This window comes from Haemaphysalis longicornis, unplaced genomic scaffold, assembly GCF_048455015.1.
Source record: "Haemaphysalis longicornis isolate Haplotype H1 unplaced genomic scaffold, Haemaphysalis longicornis Haplotype H1 scaffold_5, whole genome shotgun sequence".
Classification (NCBI taxonomy): Eukaryota; Metazoa; Arthropoda; class Arachnida; order Ixodida; family Ixodidae; genus Haemaphysalis; species Haemaphysalis longicornis.
This window is the reverse complement of record NW_027526385.1, coordinates 169,030,266-169,052,941: the sequence shown is the minus strand read 5'-3', so window position 1 is coordinate 169,052,941 and position 22,676 is coordinate 169,030,266. Positions and strand designations below refer to the sequence as shown.

Genomic DNA, 22,676 nt, shown 5'->3' with positions numbered 1-22,676 from the left:
GGGCATTTTTTCTTCACTTTCTTTCTTTCTTTCCAAATTCTTAATCTGTTTCAATGATCTACCACATCCTCCCCTTTGCTTTCCGAGGTTTTCTCGACTGCCAACCCTTATTTCTGTGATATATATATATATATATATATAAATATATAGCGAGTCAGAAAATGGGAAATGAGGGGCTCAGTTAAATAAGACAGAAAACAAGCGTTGGCAGTCAAGAAAACCTCAGAAAGCAAAGGGGAGGGTGGTGGGTCATGGAAAGAGATGAAGAATTTTTTGAGTCAGAAAGAAAGTGGTGAAAAAATGCCCGCCCGGTGGGATCCTAACCCACGACCTCCAGAATACTGGTCTGGTGCGATAACCGCTACGCTACCGGCGGGGCTGTTTCCCCAGCACTTTCTCGGGTATTTATGTCAAGGTATTTTTGTTTCCTGCACTAGGGGGAGGTAGCTAGCGCCACTCGGACTACTCGGGATGAAGGGGACCTTTTTTTTAACCCCCGGGCCGTGACTCGAGTGTCTAGAACATGTCGCGAGTGTTCGACCAGCGTTGAGCCCTCCTAAGCTACCCTTGGCACCAAGACTGCTAGAACAGAGCCCCTTCCCTAAGCATGTAGCGAATCAGAAAAAGAGAAATGAGGAGCTCAGTGAAATAATACAGAAAATAAGGGTTGGCAGTAAAGAAAACCTCGGTAAGCAAAGGGGAGGTTGTGGTGGGTCATAGAAACCGATGAAGAATTTTTTGAGTCAGAAAGAAAGTGGTGAAAAAATCTTTCTTTACTGCCAACCCTTATTATCTATATAAATATATATATATATATATATATATATATATATATATATTAATTGGCTTGTTCTTTAGGTTGACTAAAATCTAAGGTTGCAAAAATTAGGTTAGCGATTACCAAGGTAATCGCTAACCGAATTTCTGCAACCTTAGATTTCAGTCAACCTAAAGAACAAGCATGGTTCCGTAAAGGTTATTCAACAATGGACCATATTCACACGATCAATCAGGTGATAGAGAAGTGCGCTGAGTATACTGAACCCCTATATATAGCCTTCATAGATTATGAGAAAGCATTTGACTCGGTCGAAACCCTAGCAGTCATTCAGGCATTACGGAACCAGGGGGTAGATGAGCATTACGTAGGAATATTAGAGGATATCTACAATGGGTCTACAGCTACCATCACCCTCCATAGGGAGAGAAGTAAAATACCTATAAGGAAGGGTGTCAGACAAGGAGACACAATCTCTCCAGTACTATTCACAGCATGTTTACAAGAAGCATTCAGAACGTTGGATTGGGAACAGGTGAGAGTAAGGGTGTCAGGTTCGGGTGACAACATTAAATAGAAGAATGAGCTTTATGAACGAGACTAGTTTTTATAACACTCGAGACCCAAATAACATACAAGCAATGTAACAAAGAGCAAAGCGGAAATAACAACAAACGGGGAACAATAGAGACTATTACAAAAGCGGTAACCCAAGCGGGTTTGAAGAAACAAGAAAAAGTCACGGTCCGAGAATAAAGGTAAACGACGCAGTACGTGGATATTACCGGCTCAGGTTTGTAGCAGCGTTGGAATGTTCACGCCGTGGGTCGATGCGGTGGCAGTGCAGCGCGCTCTGAGCTCCCGTCCCCGTTGTGGCGAACGCAGCTGTCTTGGGGCCGCTGTTTTTTCACTGTTGCCCAGCAACACGACTCGCTTGTGGAGAAGATGTCTTGGAGGTTGTTCTGGTGGAGGACCTCCTGGGGCACGGCACGGGTCCGATCGCCCTACCGCCGCACAGCCCGGTCACGCTCCACTCTTCAGTCTCCCTCGGTGTCCCTCTTCGGCCGCTTCTGCCGCCAGCTGCTGTCGCTGGCCGCGTCCCATTGCATGGTCGCCGGCACAAGCTGGTGCCGGGGTCGCGAGCCTTCGGCGCCGTAGCCGGTTTCGATTACCTTCCAGCCGCGTGCCTTGCGTCTTCTTTCTTTTCTTCTTTCACTCATGACAATATCCCCCCACTTAAGCATTTTTTTACAGAAAAATGTCTGCTCACTCATGTCCGACACACCATGTACACAGTCCTTGGGGAGCAGTCACAGAATATCTAGTCATCACAAATGCACTTTGAACGTCCCCAAGAGCAAATACGAGTTCCCAAAACCCTGATCACCGTCGATAATGAGTCAACACACCAACTACATTTATACACGACCTTTAGATTAAATCTCAGACCAGTCATCAACCAAAAAGGCAATCAGGCAGATAGTTTATCCCTTTTTCGACAGTGGCTGCGGTGCCACTCCCTGCCTCTTACGTACACAAGTCGGGCCGCGTAGTTTAAGGGCTTTCCATTTAAATCATATGGTTCCCGCGCACATGCGAACTTTCTGACAGACCGTGGAAAAGACTGAACAATGTGTCTTTTAGTGGCCTTCGCATTTCGTGAGCCACTCGTGAGTCGTGATACAGCTCTTTTCCCGGTACTACAGTTCTTTCGCTTGGTTTTTGAACTTCTACACTTTTCCCGACTAGGGTAGTGCCTTCTTAACTTGAGAGTATGGTGCCTTCTTTTTGACACTAAATGGTCAATTTGGACTGAAATCTTGGTTGGTTCGGCATCTCTGTCTGAAGTCGGGGTCTTTTCCAATAAAGGACGGTCCTTATCAGACAAAATGTCATGGAGGCCCGATTTACGGCTCTCGTTAATCTTGGGCTGAGCAGATCCGCAAACAGTCTAGTGCGATGCTGCCACAAGAGTTTTAAGTGAAGTTTTTTGATCATCCTCTGTGGGAAGATGCACCTGCTGTTCCGTGCTCACGTTACGCTCACACGGTTCATCGACATCCCCAGACTCTTCAAAAGGGGTCAGAGGTTGGCCTGCACAATAGCGCGGGGGCGAGAAAGCCTGTACTCTATGAAAGCTTTTCTCGCCATCCTTAGATTTACAGGCCTTACTTCGCGTAGCCTCAAGCTCCGCGAGTCGTTGCCGCAGCTTCAGAGTTTCCTTTTCAATTTCAGCGCACTCCTTTTCTATCTCGGCAAGCCTGTTGGCCGCCTCGATATCTAGAGCTATTTCTTCACGCCAGAGCCTTTGCTCCTCGAGTGCCCACTCTGTCAGCTCGTCGCCGCTTAATCCCAATCGCTTCCCCAAATCAGTTAGCTCTGCAAGGTCCATCTCAGGTGTTTAGGAGTATACACAAATAAACTAGTCTCGTCCTGTCGCGGACCCCAATTATTGTCAGGTTCGGGTGACAATAATAAATAGAAGAATGAGCTTTATGAACGAGACGAGTTTTTAAAACACTCGAGACCCAAATAACATACAAGCAATGTAACAAAGAGCAAAGCGGAATTAACAACAAACGGGGAACAATAGAGACTATTACAAAAGCGGTAACCCAAGCGGGTTTCAAGAAACAAGAAAAAGTCACGGTCCGGGAATAAAGGTAAACGACGCAGTACGTGTATACTACCAGCACAGGTTTGTGGCAGCGTTGGAATGTTCACGCCGTGGGTCGATGCCGTGGCAGTGCAGCGCGCTCCGAGCTCCCGTCCCCGTTGTGGCGAACGCAGCTGTCTTGGGGCCTTTGTTTTTTCACTGTTGCCCGGAAACACGACTCGCTTGTGGAGAAGATGTCTTGGAGGTTGTTCTGGTGGAGGACCTCCTGGGGCACGGCACGGGTCCGGTCGCCCGACCGCCGCGCAGCCCGGGTGGGTGGTGGTGATTTATTAACAAAGGAGGGAAGAGAAAAGGCCTGGGGATATTGTTGAACTCAACGGGGAGTTCACCCTCATACGACCCAGTCCAGGGAAGAGGATTGGGACTTCAAAGGATAGGAAGAGAGAAGGGGGAAGAGGAGAGCGTTAGGAGAGTGGGAGATAGTCTATATCGCGTTCGTTTAGTCCATTACTCGATGTCTACAAACGCAGTGCTAGTCCTGTTGTAACCAGGAAGTTGACTAGGTGCTGGAAGACCTCCCGTCGGATGGCGTCCGGTCCCGTGGGGAACAGGAAGTCTTCTAGCTTGTGGCTTGGGGCACCGAGTCACTGGAGTTCGGCCCGGAGTTGTGTCCTTGCGGTGTCGTGCTGCGGGCAAGAGCACAGCAAGTGCTCTAGCGTCTCGGGCTCTGGGCAGTCCGCGCATCCCGGTCACGCTGCACTCTTCAGTCTCCCTCGGTGTCCTTCTTCGGCCGCTTCTGCCGCCAGCTGCTGTCGCTGGCCGCGTCCCATTGGTTGGTCGCCGGCGCAAGCTCGTGCCGCGGTCGCGAGCCTTCGGCGCCGTAGCCGGTTTCGATGACCTTCGAGCCGCGTGCCTTGTGTCTTCTTTGTTTTCTTCTTTCACTTATGACAAAGGGTTAATGGAGAATACCTCAGTAACCTCAGATTTGCTGATGACGTTGCCTTGCTAAGTAACTCGGGGGATGAATTGCAAAGCTCTTTCCGCACTGGGCGAACAGAGTAGAACCGTGGGCCTGAAAATTAATATGCAGAAAATTAAAGTAATGATCAATAACCTCGGGACAGCACAACGGTTTGATATAGGTGGCGAGGCAGTGGAAGTGGTAAGCGAATATATCTACTTAGGCCAAGTTGTGACCCCAGATCCCAACCATGAGGCAGAGATAATGAGAAGGATCAGAATGGGGTGGGGTGCATATGGAAGACATTCTGAGATAATGAATAGCAGCCTACCATTGTCGCTGAAGAAGAAAGTGTATGACAGCTGCATCTTACCAGTACTCACCTACGGGGCAGAAACTTGGAGGCTCACTAAGAGGGTTCAACTTAAATTGAGAACGACTCAGCGGGCAATGGAGCGGAAAATGATAGGTTTAACATTAAGGGACAAGAAGAGAGCGGAGTGGGTCAGGGAGAAAACTGGTGTTAAAGACCTATTAGTAGAAATTAAGAAGAAGAAATGGACGTGGGCAGGGCATGTAATGCGAAGGCAACATAACCGCTGGTCATTAAGGGTAACAGAGTGGATCCCTAGAGAAAGCAAGCGTTGCAGGGGGCGGCAGAAAGTTAGATGGGCAGATGAGATCAAGAACTTTGCGGGGATAAATTGGTCATTGTTGGCACAGGACCGAGGTAATTGGAGAATTATGGGAGAGGCCTTTGCCCTGCAGTGGGCGTAGATAGAGTGGTGATGATGATGATGATGATAAATATATGTATATATATATATATATATATATATATATATATATATATATATATATATCTATGCATATGTATACTGGGTCGCAACCTCAGCAGTCATTCAGGCATTACGGAACCAGTGTGTCGACGAGCATTATGTAAAAATCCTAGAGGATATTTACAGTGGCTTCACAGCTACCATGATCCTCCATAAGGAGAACACTAAAATACCTGCAAGGAAGGGCGTCAGACCAGGACACACCATCTCTCCAATGTTATTCACAGCATGTTTACAAGAAGTATTAAGAACATTGGATTGAAAACAGGTGGGAGTAAGGGATGTAGGAGAATACCTCAGTAACTTAAGATTTGCTGATGACGTTGCCATGTTAAGTAACTTGGGGGAGGAAACGCAAAGCACGCTTTCCGCACTGGACGAACGGAGTGGAACCCCGGCCTGAACATTAATTTGCAGAAAACTAATCATCAATAACCTTGAGACAGCAGATCAGTTTGGGATAGGGGGCGAGGGTGTGGAAGTGGTAAGCGAATATGTCTACTTAGGCCAAGTTGTGACCCCTGATCTGAACTATGAGGCAGAGGTAATTAAAGGATCAGAATGGGGTCAAGTGCATACTGCAGACATTCTGAGATAATGAATTGCAGCCTACCATTGTCGCCTAAGAAGAAAGTGTATGAGAGCTGCATCTCACCGGTACTCGCCTACGCGGCAGAAACTTGGAGGCTCACAAAGAGGGTTCAACTTAAATCGAGAACGACTAAGCGGGCAATGGAGCGGAAAATGATAGCCGTAACATCAAGGGAAAAGAAGAGAGCGGAGTGCGTCAGGGAACAAACGCGTGTTAAGGACATATTAGTAGAGATTACGAAGAAGAAATAGACGTGGGCAGGGCATGTAATGCGAAGGCAAGATATCCGGTGGTCATTAAGGGTAACAGAGTGGATCCCTAGAAAAGGCAAGCGTTGCAGGGGGCGGCAGAATGTTAAATGGAGGGATGAGATCAAGAAGTTTGCGGGGATAAATTGGTGACAGTTGGCACAGGACCGGAGTAATTGGAGAATAATGGGAGAGGCCTGTGCCCTGCAGGGGACATAGATAGGCTTGTGATTATATATATATATATATATATATATATATTGTTACGGTGATGCTCAGGCGTCGAGGGGTGAGCTGAGGGTTTATTTAAAAAAACCTGGGTGAGGACCGTTGCTGAGCGTCGAGTCCGAGCCCTGGATACGCGAAAAGCACCTCGTTCTTCTCTTCGTCGTCCCGGCATTTTCGCTGGCGGGATTGGCCTGTGCCATAGTCAATGCCATCTGCTGTGCACAACATTCAACAAGTTATGTAGCGTTACATTTCCCCCCTCCGCAGACGAAACCCGCCGGGTGAGTCACTCAGCAGCACGAGGGTGATAAGTCTTTAGCCGGGCGACGTGCACAAGTTGGGTCTTGCTGGACCGGCGACCATGTGTTGTGAGGCGCGAAATGACGTAGGTCACGTCGCTTACACGGTCGAGAATAACGAATGGACCAGTGTAACGCGACAAAAACTTGCTACACAGTCCACGTTTCCTAAAGGGAGTCCATAACCACACCAAATCACCTTTACAGAATGATACACTGCGGTGGCGAACGTCGTATCTCTGTTTAGACCGGGTCTGTGATGCAAGGGTGCGCAGGCGAGCGAATTGGCGGGACTCTTCGGCCAGGCACAGAGTCTTGGCAACTGAGTCCTCGTCGTGCAACGAGAATGGCAGGATGGTGTCCACAGGAGTGCGAGGATTGCGTGCGTAGACGAGGTAGAAGGGACTGTAGCCGGTTGTTTCGTGCTTGGCCGTGTTGTATGCGTAAGTTATGAAAGGCAATATTTCATCCCAGTTTTTGTGGTCTGAGGCCACGTACATTGAAATCATGTTGAGAAGTGTTCGATTTGTGCGTTCAACAAGTCCGTTGGTCTGCGGATGATACGGTGTAGCATGGCGAAACTGTGAGGTGCAAAGGCGAAGTAGCTCCTCTAAAACATCCGCAATAAATTGGCGGCCACGATCACTTATAAGCACGCGCGGAGCGCCATGCCTCAGAATCATAAAATTTAGCAGGAACATAGAAACCGAGGCTGCTGAAGCTGTTCGTACAGCCGCAGTTTCTGCGTAACGCGTCAGGTGGTCCACGCAGACGATAACCCAGCGGTTTCCAGCTGGCGTCCGTGGAAGTGGGCCAACGAAATCCATCCCGACTTTCTCAAATGGAACAGTGGGTGGATTCACAGGATGGAGGAGGCCGGGCGGTGTGGTTGCAGGACGCTTGTAGCGCTGACACTCCACACAACTGGCGACGTATTTTCCGGTCGTGCGCCGCATGTTGGGCCAGTAAAAGCGTTCTTGTACGCGGTTTAATGTGCGAGCGAAGCCAAGGTGCCCAGACGTCATGTGATCATGCATAGCACGAAGCACGCAAGGGCGCAGCCGCTCGGGTACAACGAGAAGGAACCGCGCTCCAGTCGCATTGTAGTTTGCTTTGTAGAGCAGACCATCCCGAATAGAAAAGCAGTTGGGAGGGGTGGAGTCGCGAGCAGTGGCGAAGAAGGACGCTAGCTTGGGGTCACCTTCCTGTTCTCGCCGGAAGGTTTCTATGTCAGGGAATGTCTCAACGACTGCTGCAAGATAGTCGTCGAAATTGTCAGCTTCGCAGGCGGTAGATGAAACTGGGAGCCGGGAAAGGCAGTCAGCGTCGGTGTGTCGGCGGCCGCTTTTGTAGGAAACAACGAAACCATATTCTTGGAGTCTGAGGGCCCAGCGGGCGAGCCGCCCAGATGGATCACGTAGTCCAACGAGCCAACATAAGGAGTGGTGGTCCGTAACAATTGTAAAAGGCCGTCCATAGATGTAAGGGCGAAACTTATGCACAGCGAAGATGACAGCCAAACATTCTTGCTCAGTCACTGTATAATTTTTCTCAGGTTTGCTGAGCGTGCGGCTGGCGTAGGCAATCACATGCTCAGTGTCGCGAAGTCTCTGCACAAGGACTGCTCCGATTCCAATGCCGCTGGCGTCCGTAGGCACTTCTGTAGGAGCAGCCGGATCGAAATGGCGTAGTATTGGCCCCGACGTCAGAAGAAATTTCAGTTGAGAAAAGGAGGCTTCGCACTCAGATGTCCAGTAGAAAGGAGCATTTTTGCGTAACAGAGAAGACAGAGGAGAAGCGAGCTCTGCAAAGTTTGGTACAAACCGACGAAAGTAGGAGCATAGCCCCAGGAAACTTCGTAGGTCACGCACAGACTTTGGCTGCTTAAACTGACTCACGGCTTCAATCTTTTGTGGATCAGGTCTAACGCCATCTTTGTCGACTAGATGCCCCAACACTAAGGTCTGGCGCTCGCCGAAGCGGCATTTTTTTTAATTTAGCACAAGGCCGGCTTTTTCTAGGCAGTTCAGGACCATGTCAGGGCGGGTGTTGTGCTCTTCAAAAGTGCGTCCAAAAATTACTACGTCGTCGAGGTAGCACAGACAAATCTCCCACTTTAAACCACGCAAAATTGTGTCCATGAACCTTTCAAATGTAGCTGGGGCATTACAAAGGCCAAACGGCATGACGTTAAATTCAAATAGCCCGTCAGGAGTCACAAAAGCCGTCTTCTCTTTGTCGGCCGGATCCATCGGAATTTGCCAGTAACCAGATCTTAAGTCAACTGACGAAAAGTAGGAGGTGGAGTGCAGACAGTCAATAACATCATCTGTGCGAGGAAGAGGGTACACGTCCTTCTTTGTAATTGCGTTCAGGCGTCTGTAGTCAACACAGAATCGCCAGGAACCATCCTTCTTCTTCACCAGGATTACCGGCGCTGCCCAAGGGCTAGCTGATTCCTGTACCACTCCCTTCTGTAGCATCTCGTTGACCTGGTCTGCGATGACCTTCCTCTCGCCAGGAGAAACCCGATACGGTTTTTGCCGGAGCGGGCGGGCGGTTCCGGTGTCTATGCTGTGGCGCGTGCGAGAAGGCGGGATTTCGGTCTTGTTGCCGGAGTTGGTGGAAACGTCAAATACTGTCGCATGCCTTGAAAGGACATGGGCTAACGCCTCCCTCTCGGCAGAAGAAAGACCTTTGTTCATCATCTTCAAAAGCTGTTCGTCACGCGTAGCGCAGTCACCCTCGAAATCGCAAGTTTCGTCACTCACTGTTGCCAGGGGGACTCTGGTATCCTTTTCAAATAGTGCAAGCTTCATCCCTAGCGGTAGAACGGTACTAGCGGCTGAGCAGTTAACTGCGCATATGGAACTGCGCCCACCGTGTACGGAAATCAAACAGTGCGGCAACAAAACATCCTTCTTGACGCAGTTCGGCAGAATGGGCTCAACAATTGCACAAAAGGAAGGCTCCACAGCACCGCATACCATGACAGGTATAAAGGACGCCGATCGGGGAGGTAGAACCATGTCTTGCGAAACAACCAAAGCGTGTTCGTTCGAACGTGAAGGTTCTTCGGCAAGTGCAGAGTAAAGAACACTGCTTACACAGAGTTCGCCAGTCGCACAATCTAACTTAGCACCACATTCTTGCAAGAAGTCAATACCGAGAATAACTTCGTGTGTAGACTTCTGAAGTACCGCAAATTCTGCTTTGAAGCTTTTGCCCCCTAATGACACATCCACAGTACAAGTACCAAGGGGCCACAACGGTTCACCGCCAACGCCTCGAAATGTGGCACTGCGATCCCAGCTGAACATTACTTTAGTCCCAAGGCTGTCTTTAAATGCCTTACTCATCACAGAAACTGTTGCCCCAGTGTCAACCAAAGCCATCGTGGGCACACCATCAATTAAAACTTCAATCTTATTTTTGACCATGTAAACGGGCAGAGGTATATTTCGTAAAGGCTGTCCGGCGACCTCACCTCCATCGGCCGCGCCGGCTAGTTTCCCGGCGGTGGCGACATTGGACGGCGCCGAGGTGATGGAGACTGGCGCTGGCGTAGAGGCGGTGGAGTTAAACTTCTGTCCGAAGCGGGGGAGCCATTGCGTGGACCGGTCGGCTGGTCGTTACGTGTTGACGACAGTGGTGGATACCATCGAGTGCCAGGGTTGAGGTTATTGGGCCGAGGAAACGTGTACGTGGGATCGTCGTTGGGTCCTTGGCGCCGACGGCGACAAAACCGCGAAATGTGGCCGACTAGTCCACATCGATAGCAGGTGGGTGGTTCGCGACGAGGATACTGCTGACCAGGCGAGAATTGCCTTATTGGAAAACTCGAGCGATGGTGCTCTTCCGGGTAGTAGACGTGCTGTGTACGATGGGAATCACGATGAAAATCTTCCCGTGGCTGGTAGTGGGGCGCCATAGTGTACACGCCCCTTCGCTGGTAGTCGTCCACGTCGGCAACGTTGACCGACGGCCGTGAGGAGCCAAAATGTGTTGTTGAATGGCAACAAGTAGGTGACGCATCGCGGAGGCAGCTTCCGTCGCGAGAGGGTGTCCAGCAACGAGTTACGTCTCCATGCCGCAGGAGCTCCTCGCGAACGATTTGTCGGATAATCGCAGAGAGGTCGGCAGACGAGCTGACGTCCACGCTGGCCACCGTTGTGACGTTGGCCAGTCGGCCAAACTTGGGCGTAATTCGACGCGCCTTCATAGTTTCAAACGTACGGCAGTGGCGAATCACATCGGTGACCGTATTCAAGTTGTCCTTGCCGATAAGGAAATTATATACGTCTTCCGCGATCCCCTTGAGGACATGCCCAACTCTGTCATCTTCTGGCATGCTGGCGTCAACGATCCGGCACAGCTTGAGGATTTCCTCAATGTAAGTTGTACATGTTTCCCCGGGCACTTGCGCTCTCTGGAGAAGCGTCTGCTCGGCCCTCGTCTTCTTCGCTATCGAGTCACCAAATCCCTTCCTAATTTCTTCAACAAACCGTTCCCATGTGGTCAACGCTGCCTCGTGGTTTTCAAACCACGTCAGTGCTGTCTCGTCCAAGTAGATTTCGACGTTCGCGCGTCGGGCCACAGCGTCCCAGCGGTTATATTTACTCACTCTTTCATAATGAGCGAGCCATTCATCCACGTCTTCTCCGGCCGTCCCTGAAAATGACCGGGGTTCCCGATGGGGCTGCCAGCTGCCCGTCGGTGGTGTCTGGGAACTGCCTGCAGGCGGAGCCATCGTTACTTGGATGGGCGGGAGGCCAGCAACGCGACGGCTTCGGCGCAGATCCAGGGAATCTGTTGTCCGCGGCGTCGTACCCCGCACCTCTCACCAAAAACTGTTACGGTGATGCTCAGGCGTCGAGGGGTGAGCTGAGGGTTTATTTCAAAAAACCTGGGTGAGGACCGTTGCTGAGCGTCGAGTCCGAGCCCTGGATACGCGAAAAGCACCTCGTTCTTCTCTTCCTCGTCCCGGCATTTTCGCTGGCGGGATTGGCCTGTGCCATAGTCAATGCCATCTACTGTGCACAACATCTGGCTGTCTTGATGTCCAAGCTTGTCCAACCGAGCACTCTCAACTAGGAACTCGACTCGCCCACAGCACTCTCCATGTGGCGGCCTACATGTGGTAGATACCATCTTGTGGTAGATTCCCCCAGATATAACCACATACCCACTTTGGGCGAATTTTGCTAGCACCACGCAAATACATTGTCTTCGTGTTGATACGCATACGGCACATTCCTATCTTAGGAAGTGCTTGCTCCCTGTAGTATCTGCGTTACAATTGCCCCACGGCAAAGACAGGAGCCATCCAGGCGAATTCGGGCGAAGCGACAATGATGGATCATAGTAGGTCTTGATACGCTGTACGTTAACTAAATCACGCTCACGGCGATGACGTTTGCTCGTGATAGTGATCGGCTCGACGACGTAATTGACAAGGGTCGTTTTGTCGTGAACTCGATAGGGTCCATGGTATTCAGCCTGCAGTTTCTTCGAAAGACCGGGTGTCTTGGGCACAAGCCTAGCCACACGAGGGATCCAATGGTATAGGGAGGTGTGGTGGCTCTGAAGCGCCATGACGATTTTTGGCGCCCTTGATCCCCAGTGGTGAAGGATCAGGAGAGGTGACGACAGTCTTCGACATGCATAGCTATCTCGGAAATGGGCCTGCACTTTGAGACAACGGGAACGTTGGGCAGGATGGTGTCTAGTGTGCCGGAAGGGTCACGCCCATAAAGTAGAAGAATGGCGAGAAGCCCGTCGTAGTCTGCGTCGCCGTATTAAACGCGTGCGTGAATAAAGGGAAAACTAAGCCCCAGTTGCAATGGTACAAAAAGATATACATCTAAAGCATGTCGCCAAGCGCGGGGTTATTATATATTTCAGTAAACTCATTAGTTTGTTTGTGCACGCTGTTGGTTTTCTTTGAACAACTTGGCACCGCGTAATAGGACTTGTACTACGTCCTACCAAAAGATACCTCATCTCTCCCTGAAGAGCTGACGTCCCCCGTGAATTACGTCGTAGAGCCGATCACTGACACGACCAATCGTCTTTGCCGTGGGTGCGAAACAGTTCAAGTACAGCGCAAAACAAACCTCTTCAGAAGGAATTTTGACACTTAACGGTCCGTAACGGTGGGTAGTGTGGCTGTTTCCGCATACCTGGTGAGGTGATTCACTGCAACAATATTCGAACGGTCAACTGCGGTTGTGCGGGGATAGGTGTCAATTCCAACGCAATCGAAAGGGTGCGCGCGGCATTCTGGTTGCTGCAGTGGTCCGGTAGTGTGTTGCAGCGGAGACTGGTGGCGCTGGCATTTGGGACACGAATGGATGTACTTCGTAACAAACGTGTATACCCCGCGCCAGTAGTAAGATATGCGCAGACGCTTATATATTTTGAGAACGCCAGCAGGGGCGTAGTGAACGTCAGCGTCGTAGGATGAAGATATAGAAGAACGCAAATGAACAGGAATGACTAGCAACCATTTGATGCCATCGGCGAAATAGTTGCGTCTGTACAGGAGTTCGTCACGAACGGGACAACGTGAATCCTGGTGACGCAACGCACGGGATGCCAAAACTGTGGACGGACTCAACATGTATTGCAGTACGGAAGCGATTGAGGGGTCTTTCGGCGGCTCTGCAGCCATGGTGTGTATTTCAAAGGACGCCAGCGTCGAGACTATTGAGAAAATCCCGCCTGTTTTTAAGAGCGAAGCCCTTTAGGGCCTCGCGCCTTTCGTTCCGTTGTCTGGAGTTGTCCATGAGCACAGCATTGTAAGCCATCTATCGAGAGCGGCGCACACGGTAGTATCACCCTCACGCCATCTGGGAAGAGCGCCGCAAACTGCAGTATGAAAGAGCGCAAATTTCAACGGGTGCAAAACTAAAAAACAAAACAAAAACCATAAACTGTCAACGAGAATTCGCGGAAACCCGCCGCGTTTGCTCAGTGGCTAAGGCGTTGTGCTGCAGAGCATGAGGTCGCGGGTTCGATTCCCGGCCGCGGCGGCCGCTTTTCTGATGGATGCGAAAACCAAAAACGCCCGTGTGTATGAGATTTCGGCGCACGTTAGAGATCTCCAGGTGGCCAAAATAATCCGGAGCCCACCACTATGGCGCGCCTTATCGCCTGCGTTGCGTCGGCGCATTAAACCCTACAATCACTCATCATAATTCGCGGAAAAAGAGCAGTTGCCATTACAGTTGAAACTACAGTCCCTACAGCAAGCTACACGAGAGGTCACTGTGGTGCAATGCGTAAGCGCGTTCCGGAATCAACCGAAGAATATGATGGGAACGTGGGACCTCGTCTTTACAAACTGCAATCTAGCCCGCCTCGAAGAACCACTGTCTCTGCACTTCACCAATCACAAGGCAGTGATCGGGAAGGGGAAACGCAACCCGGTACTCGTCACAACGTGCCAAGAATACCGTCAATTAAACACTGCAAGTTTACAGTGCACGCGTGTTCGTCCATTCATTATTGCATTTATTGCGCGATAATTCATGCCAATTCAGCCCAAATCGTGCCAATAAAATCAAACATCTCTACGCCGTGAACCATACCATGGGTGCGAAGTAATGGGACGCCAATTGTATTTTGTTTGGTGCTTGCGTTTACAGAGCATTTACTGCACCTCAAAATAATTGAAAACTCAGAGTGCATCGGCACGAACGGACGATGACGCTCATCACACAGGCAATGCACAACTTCCGTCCCAGGTCTTCGCACCCTCGGCATCGTTCATGGCGTGGAGATGTGTGATTTTTTAATCCACGGGTCACCTAGAAACGTCATCAGGGTCCGTATGTTTGCGTCCGGATCGACACACAACGCGAATATCCTACTCTTCGATGTGAAGAGCCAAAGCGAAGAGCCCAAAAATGGAAGATAGGGCATGATGGAAGAGATGCCATGCAACGCCCTCCCTCTTTTGATGGAGAAAAGGTGCACTACGATGCGCACCGCTTAGAAGGAAATATTGACACGCTCTACAACAAAAACAGAAAACGTGAACAGGGACACCTAAGAAGGAGGTACATTGCCACCGCTCTCTATGTAATTTATAAAAGAAGGGGGGGGGGGTAGAGAAGAGAAAGGCGCGGTTACCGCGCTCATGCGCTGCAACTCCTCGAGTATGCCCTAATGCCGTCAAAGACAACATAATTCTCACAATGGAAAAGCAAAAGAGTATTTCGCAATTGCTCACGCAGAAAGACAGGGTATATAAAATGAAATAAAAAAATTAGCAGTGGCTTATCTCGGCTATGCCAGGATATACGTAGCATGAGCTAAGGTTGAGATGGTTATTCTTAGCTGTCCTGGTTGTCCAGGACAAGCTTGATTATCATGCTTACTGCTGCTTCAATGAGACACACACTGAATACGAATTATGTGACACATGTATATTTATCAAGCGGCTGCGGCACCGCGTCACCAATCGCCCCAGAGCTAAGCTGGTTCCACAGGCGCGCGCCGGTGTTGCAGCGATGCATGAATCATCGGTTGCACACCCGGCCAAGCCTCGCAGAATCATCAAGTGTACCGGGCTTTCACGCGCCGAACGGAGGACGGCGAACACGTTAGGCGCATGGGGTTTGTAAGGGACGCCTGGCAGCGAGCAACCTTCTGTGCACCATGTGACGTCACTGATCCTCGCGTCAGCCCAGCACGGATCTCCAGAAGCCACGCAAAACTGCTCAACCTCGGCCAGTGCAGCTCACGCTACTAAAGAAAAAGAACTGGGGAACGCCCGCCAGCACGTCCACTGTTTTCCTCTGAGGCATGCGCCACGTTGTGGCTGGCAAAAAGATCGCCCCCTCACCGGCCGCCACATAGTGTCAAAAGGGAACGAGCCCACTCATCACAAGCCCGCTCGTCACCGGAGAACTGGTCCTTGGCCAGCTCGTCCCAGCGCCCCTTTGGTACAGCTCCATCTCGAGATAGCAACCTTCGGACAAGGGGTCTTTTCGTCGCATGGGTTTCGTCCAATGGTTTCGCCGCACCCCACCACATGAACAAAATCCTGGAAGCGCTGACTTGAAATTGGCGTGGAAAGCGGTTCCGAGTGGTTACTCACGGCCTCCGCGATCGGCTGCCGGCGGAGCGCCGTTGCTCCGGCCGTCCCAATCGCCCGGACAGAGCGCAAGTTGAAAAGGGGGCATGGACGCGTGTTTCGCCGCTCCGCGGTGCGCGGAGCCGATGGTTGAAACGAAAGCAGTGTGTGCTGCAGCGCTCCTCGAAATGGCGTTTCGTCAACTTTCGCGCTTTGTATCGCAACAAAAAGAAAACATGCTTGATGTCATGGATGCAAAGCGACTCATAAAACCTGATAATGCTTTTATTTTAGCTAGGATTGCAGCGATGCGACTTCTTTAATAAATGCCGCATGACGCCCTCGACACACTGACAATGTTCACTCCAACTAATGGAAAATTCCTGGCGCTTAAATAACGTTCAGTTCGCTTTATAACGTACTTAATGCTTTATAGCGTGTAACGTACTTTATACAATCTGCATGGCCAATGCAGTTCAGTAGAGCGCGGGGCGCGATCGCGTCATACCCACGACGGATGGCTGTGCTCTTATCTAGCGTTCGAATTAATGCCTGATGGGTGGAAGCACCCGCCCTATTTTAAGGATTAACAAGTTTAAGGAGTATTACGCTGAGCGATAGCATCAATTGGGAATGCGGCAATCTGTTTCATACGTACGCGTTAAGAAAATTACGGTTTCAATTTCAGTCGCAACAAATAAAAAAAAACTTGAAGTCAGATACACCCCGATTTTATTGTATTCTTAAACGTATTTCGGTGGTCACAGGAAAGCCCCATTTTGCCTATTTTGGATTGAATATCCTATATATTTAAATTTCCAATTACTGATTTTGAAGCACATCCGTGTGTTAAGCAATGATGACAGCTTTCATCTTTGCTTTGTACACACTAAAAGTTGGAAATTAAATGTGTACTGAACGCTCGTCCAAGATCTGTCTAGTTTATTGAACGTCTATTTACAAACCACACTTCACTTATGTTCACAGATGTACGCTTTAAAACCATCTGCATGTCTTGACAAACAGAACAGTTCACACATGAAGCACTTTGTGATGCAGGGGCTTGGAAACCAGTCTTTTAACGGAATGCAGCCTAGTCCCTGACAGTTGCAGCAACATTGGCAAGCAGTAGTCTCACAAACTTAGCCATATGGACAGAGTGGTTATAGCGTATGATCATCATTCCTTGCTGGGCACGTGAACAGAGGTCAACGTTTTATGAGGCAAAATCAGTGCTTTGTAGGCACAAGCAGCACGTGCTTTATCAGCATTTAGGATATATAGAAGCTGCAGCTGCTTTCAAAGAGGCCCGTTCTTCCTCTACGTCAATATCGTAGGCTTGTCCGTAAAAAAAAAGCTGGCGACAACAGTGTTTGCAAAATCATTTCAGTTTCACAGCACAACTTATATAAAACTCCTCATAAGATTTCCTGCGTGGGGGGGCAATTCCGATTCCTGAGCTGCTTTCTTTGGATAGTGACAGTGTGCCTTTTATTTAGAGAAAACTGCATAAAGAATTATGAATTATACCATCGTAAACGGCGGCTAATTGTCTTAGCTGAGTTGCATGCCGCAAAAAACGACTGCGCAAGACTATAATTAGGAGGCTGCTTAACAGGTGTTCCCAGAACGAGGTAGCAAACAAAAATATACAAATTGTGATGGAACATACCCGCGAAGGGGAATGACGCCACATTCTACGCGGAAAAAAGCCGAAGCTCAAGGCCAAGCGCCTGCTGATGAGTGGGAAGAAGAGGTGAACGAGGCACGGGCGCAGGGATCGAGACCCCAGCCAGGGAACAAGGCGGACTGATCGGGGCACGGCTCTGTGCGACCTCAGGGAAAGACGTCTGGTCTACGTGCCACAGTGAGGCAAGGCCGTCGCCAGTCTCCGCTACGGTTCCGGGCGTCGCCGCCAAGGTCCGGGACATCATCGCCAGCACGGGCCACCGTCGACCGGGCTCTGGTGTTCCGAACGGCGCGTGACCGGGCTCAAGGCGGGAGCAAGGCCGTCAGCGGACCCGGCGGAAAGTCTTCTGGCTACGGAACCTGGGCAGCCAACCCCAACGACGCGGACACCGCTACGAGGGCGACGTCGGCACCCGCGTCCCGTACAACCGACTGTGAGCGTTTCCTGCCCTCGGGACGTTTACGCGGGGATGGTGCGCGGACTTCGCAGTTGCGGGCGCTGGAGCGGGCCGCGTGGGCTGTTTTTATTATCTGACTTTCTGCATAACGCTTTGTGAATTCCCTTTTGTCATTGCTTAAACCATCTGTGCTGTCCAGTCTGTAAATATAATGCCATTTCCTCATCCGCACCCAGAGCGTTCCCTCCGTTTCGTGTGATCCGGCCCATTTCATTACAAAAAGTGGCGAGCCTGCCAGGATCCTATCATTAACATCTGCGAAAATTGGTTGAACGCTGTGTGTGGACGAGTGATCTGACAGTTTGAAGATGGATTTGGAAAAGTTAATGGCAATAGGGTCACAGTTAGGCTTGACGGGACCCGAACTTCGGGAGTGGATTGAGAACAAGCGTGCGGAGGAGAGGGCTCACAGGGCAGCCGAGAGAGAAGCCCTTAGAGAAGCAGCGGAAAGGAAAAAGGAAGCTGAAGAAAGAGAGTTGGCACTCCTCCAACTTAGGCTGCGCATCCAGGAAGGGGCGCAAAACACTCCAGAAGTTACTGGAGAGAGTAGCGCTGGCCCCAACACGCTTGTGATCAACCCACAGAAGTTGCTATCCTTGTTCGATGAGAGGCGAGACGATTTGCACGCCTATCTGCAAAGGTTCGAGCGCGTAGCAACGGGTCAGGGTTGGCCCCAAGACAAATGGGCTGTTGCCATTAGTATGTGCTTGTCTGGGGAGGCCCTTTCAGTTATCGGCCGGATGACTGCAACAGAGTCGTTGGACTATGCAAAAGTCAAGAACGCTCTGCTGCAACGGTTTAAGTTTACTGCCCAAGGCTATCAGGACAAGTTTCGCAAAGCACGAGCTGAGGATGGCGAAACAGGGAGGCAGCTAGCAGCTAGGATATCCGGTTATTTCGATCATTGGATTGAAATGACCGGGATACCAAAAACATTTGAGGGTCTCCGCGATCACGTCATTGCGGAGCAGTTCCTCCGCTGTTGCCATCCGAAGCTCGTAGTCTTTTTAAAAGAGCGCCAGTGCAAAACTCTGGATAACTTGGCAGATTACACCGACCGTTTTCTGGAGGCGCAAAACCTCCCAAATCTTGGGAAAGGCCCAGATGACGCAGATCAACCGCAGAAGAATGCGCAAGACGCGCAGAAGAAGCAACCTCCTAAGTGCTTCTTGTGCAACCGGCCGGGCCACCGCGCTTCGGACTGCCGCAGCACCGCAAGGGATCCACCGAAGTGCAGCACCTGTGTACGTGTCGGACACACAACAGAGGACTGCCAACCTGGGTCAGACGGTGAAGAGCAGTTTGCTGCTTGCGCACTGACCATGGCCTCTCCAAATCATCCGGTGTGTAGCCAGCGGAGTGCTTCCGGAGCAAATGCATATCCTTTCGCCCACGACCGCGGTCAAGTCACTGGAAAGGACGCGTTTCGCGTGAATGGCATGCCTGTCGTGGAAGGACGTGTTCAAGGGAAGCCTGCTACAGTCCTTCGGGATACCGGAAGCAATACCGCCATCGTTCGGAGAGATTTGGTTGAAGACGGTTGCTTAACCGGACGAACAAGACGTGTATCCTTATAGACGGCTTCATGAAGCAATTAGCCCAGGCGAAGATTCATGTCGACACTCCGTACTTCGTAGGTGAACTCACCGTATCGTGTATGGAGCGGCCGATCTACGATCTCGTCCTCGGAAACCTTCCAGGTGTCACAGCTGTGGGCAACCCGGATCCTCACTGGAAAGGTCCAGGCGGGCGTTCACTCAATCTAGTGAAGGGTATCACCAAGGAGCTTGTCTATCCGAGCAAGAATGTTTTGGTGTCGGCCGTCGCACAGGTGACCTCATCAAACATCAAGGCCTGGAAAGCGCTTGTGATTCCGACCACGGACACCGAAAGAGAACAGCTCACCCGGGAGCAGCAAAGCGATCCTTCGCTCAGAAGCTGCTTCCGCAAGGTTGGACAAAGTCTCATCAGGAAAAGGCGGGAGCTACCGTTTCGTCAAGACCAGCGACGTCTTACATCGTCACTTCCACCTTTCAACGGGTAGAAGATTCACACAGGTCGTTGTGCCCAAGTCATAAAGGGAACCTGTAATTCGATTTGCACACGAAGGCTTCGGCGCAATTCATCAGGGCTTACGAAAAACCGTCTACCGCATCTTAGACGACTTTTACTGGCCGGGTCTGCGCGGAGACGTCAAACGCTTCGTCAGGTCATGCGACGGTTGCAAGAAAACATGTACGGACAGGGTTGGAGTACCACGACATGGAATATCTCATCGCGTTGCTGGGTACAAGCAAGGAAAGTGCGACTTCGTGGAAACGAATGGGTCTTCCCTAAGCCACGGCATAAGTGGCTCGAACCTTCTTGCTCGAAAAAATCATGCGCAGAAGTCTTCTTTTTTGGTACCTCTAATGTAGTGTCGTCGCTTCTATCCCTCGTTATATTTCTTGGAGGTAATGACGGCGGTTCATCGTTTGCGGCGTCAACTGTGGGAAAAGCTCTTGTTCGTTCATCATAGCGAGCCTTAGTAGCGGCTGCCTGCACTTCGTCAAATGAGGCATTATGTTATTCTCTAAAAATACCAGCTCGTTGGATGACATGGGGCTCGTGACGATCGTCCTTCGAAGGTGCCGCCAAATCGCTGGTTTTGTTAGGACGACCACTGTTGGCTAGTGCTGACTCTTTGTTCTTTATGGTGCTTTTGTGTTGTTTGGAGGCTATTGCTAGAGTGTCATTGCTAGGATATTTTTGTAACTCCGGGAACAATCGCTCCATTCTAAATTTTGTCGAAAGGATCGAATCTTTCTCTGCATATGATGCTTGACATTTTACCTCTAAACCATTCAGTTCGACCAGCTCTTCAGTTTCACTGTCCAGTTTCTTGAGGACTTTATACTTTTCTAGTAAACGTTTCTTCAGTAAAATTAGCTCACCGATTGATGAAGTCTCGTCAGTTATGCGTGATTTTATGTCGTCAATTGGTGCTTTGACGCTTTGTCGGATTAGGCTTCTTCTTTGGCAAAGACCTTGCAGGTCCATTCTTGACGTCGTGAATGTCTACGTGGTCGTCGAGAAGGATCACGCTCGGTGGAATCTCGAAGCCGTTGTCGTTGTGTTTGAGTGGTCTCCGCGAGGCGTCCGCTCATAATCGGTAAATCGTTGAGAGCATGGGGTCCGCTAGTGGTTTTGTGCGTCCTCGAGTTCTTGGGTTTTCTCCGCAGACGCTTTCGTTCAATGGTCAGGTACAGCAGTCTAGTCCCATCGTTGCGGTCACGTACGTCATCGTTTTGGGGCTGTCCGCACTCAATTCTTCAACAGTGTTATCTTTTGACCCTGGTCACACTAGTATGAAAAAGGACACTACCATTGGCTAATTAGGAGGAGCATTGGCGGAGAAATTGCCGGCATATCCAGCCAGGCTAACCCCGTCTGATCACACAACCACCACCACCACTAGCACATCTTCCTGTTAGTACAGTGAAAACAAGAACAGTAGTAGGTATTGACATTAAAAAGGCCTTTGACGCTGTCATGCATAAATCACTAATTGAAAGCGGTGAACACTTCGGAATCACAGGTGGAGCTTTGAATTTTAATAAGGCTTTTTTATTTAATCGGGTTTATAAAATTTCAATTCAAGACATAACTTCGCCAGCTCAACTTAATCGGAATGGCGTGCCACAAGGTGCTGTCTTGTCTTCTGCTCTTTGTAATTTGGTTATGGCACGTCTACCCACACATCTCACCAGTATACCTCATCTCTACTTCACTATCTATGCAGACGGTTAAACATTGTGGTAAAAAAAGGCTCAGTAGGGTAACAAAAATATATGCTTCAGCAAAGTATTGACGCTGTTACAAATTTCCTTCGCGATGTTGGTATGCGGGCCGCACATGAAAAATCGGAGTACTTCGGGGTTCTTAATGGCCCCAACTTCAGAAAGCAACCAACTCTCTATCTGTTCTCATTGAATCTTAATATCCAGCCTATTCCACGCAAATCATCCACTAGGGTAATGGGCTTACACATTGATCAGGTCATCCAGGCTACTACATGGGTCACTTACACAATCAAAACAATAAAACAGATCCTCCGCATTATAAAGCGCGTCACAACACAACAGTTTGGCCTTAAAGAACATGCCTTTAGACACCTCACTCACACCCCCCTAATTTGACGAGCCATGTATGCCTATCCTTACCTCAATATTACTTAAACGCAAAAACACACCCTTGAAATACTCAATAAAGAAAGGCTACGACTAATTACCGGCCTACCCACTTACACTAGAACTCATGGCCTTTACGACTGCAGTAACATGTCTAGATACGCCGACAGGGCATACGCACTCCGTAACTCACATGTACAATGACTGTCCACCTCACGGTACGGACGACACATCCTTGAAGCTATTGACCACAATTCCTCTTAGCTGCCAGACATAGCGATCACATCAGAACCATAGACCACCCTATCATTAACGGATCCTAAACCAGATCCTGAACTACAAAACAGGCAGAAACCTGCAAAACAAAACCAGAAACGATCTTTTCACCCACATACACTCATCATCTACACTGACGCATCTAAAAAAGAATCTAGGACAACTACGGCCTGGCATATACCGGCATTTAGCGTCAATAGCGTTCATTAATTCGCACCATATACCACCATCAAAGGGGCAGCATTAGAAATTATCGGCGTCTCACTTCGTCACATTGTTCACAACATATCTTTTTCCATGTACAAACCCAAACACATTCACACAGGTAGTCGGGTATCTTTCCTGTAATGTCGTCATGAACTATTACACAGTGTATGAGTTAAGAAGAATCAAGAAATGAAGACCATCCTTCATCAACAGAACATCGACGTCACCATGAT

At 49.8% G+C, this 22,676-nt stretch overlaps 2 protein-coding genes and 1 non-coding gene across 3 annotated transcripts in view; 1 reads left to right on the top strand and 2 right to left on the bottom strand.

The window, feature by feature from the left end:
* Positions 1–22,676, top strand: part of LOC144138817 (uncharacterized) — a 238,162-nt gene that overhangs the window by 38,568 nt on the left and 176,918 nt on the right. The gene's annotated exons all lie outside the window — the stretch shown is intronic.
* Positions 304–376, bottom strand: Trnat-agu (transfer RNA threonine (anticodon AGU)). The gene has a single exon. It is a non-coding gene; the product is annotated as a tRNA-Thr (tRNA).
* LOC144138962 (uncharacterized) lies at positions 10,068–11,312 on the bottom strand. Its single transcript, XM_077671469.1, has one exon. The coding sequence runs from the start codon at positions 11,310–11,312 to the stop codon at positions 10,068–10,070; it is 1,245 nt and encodes a 414-aa protein (XP_077527595.1).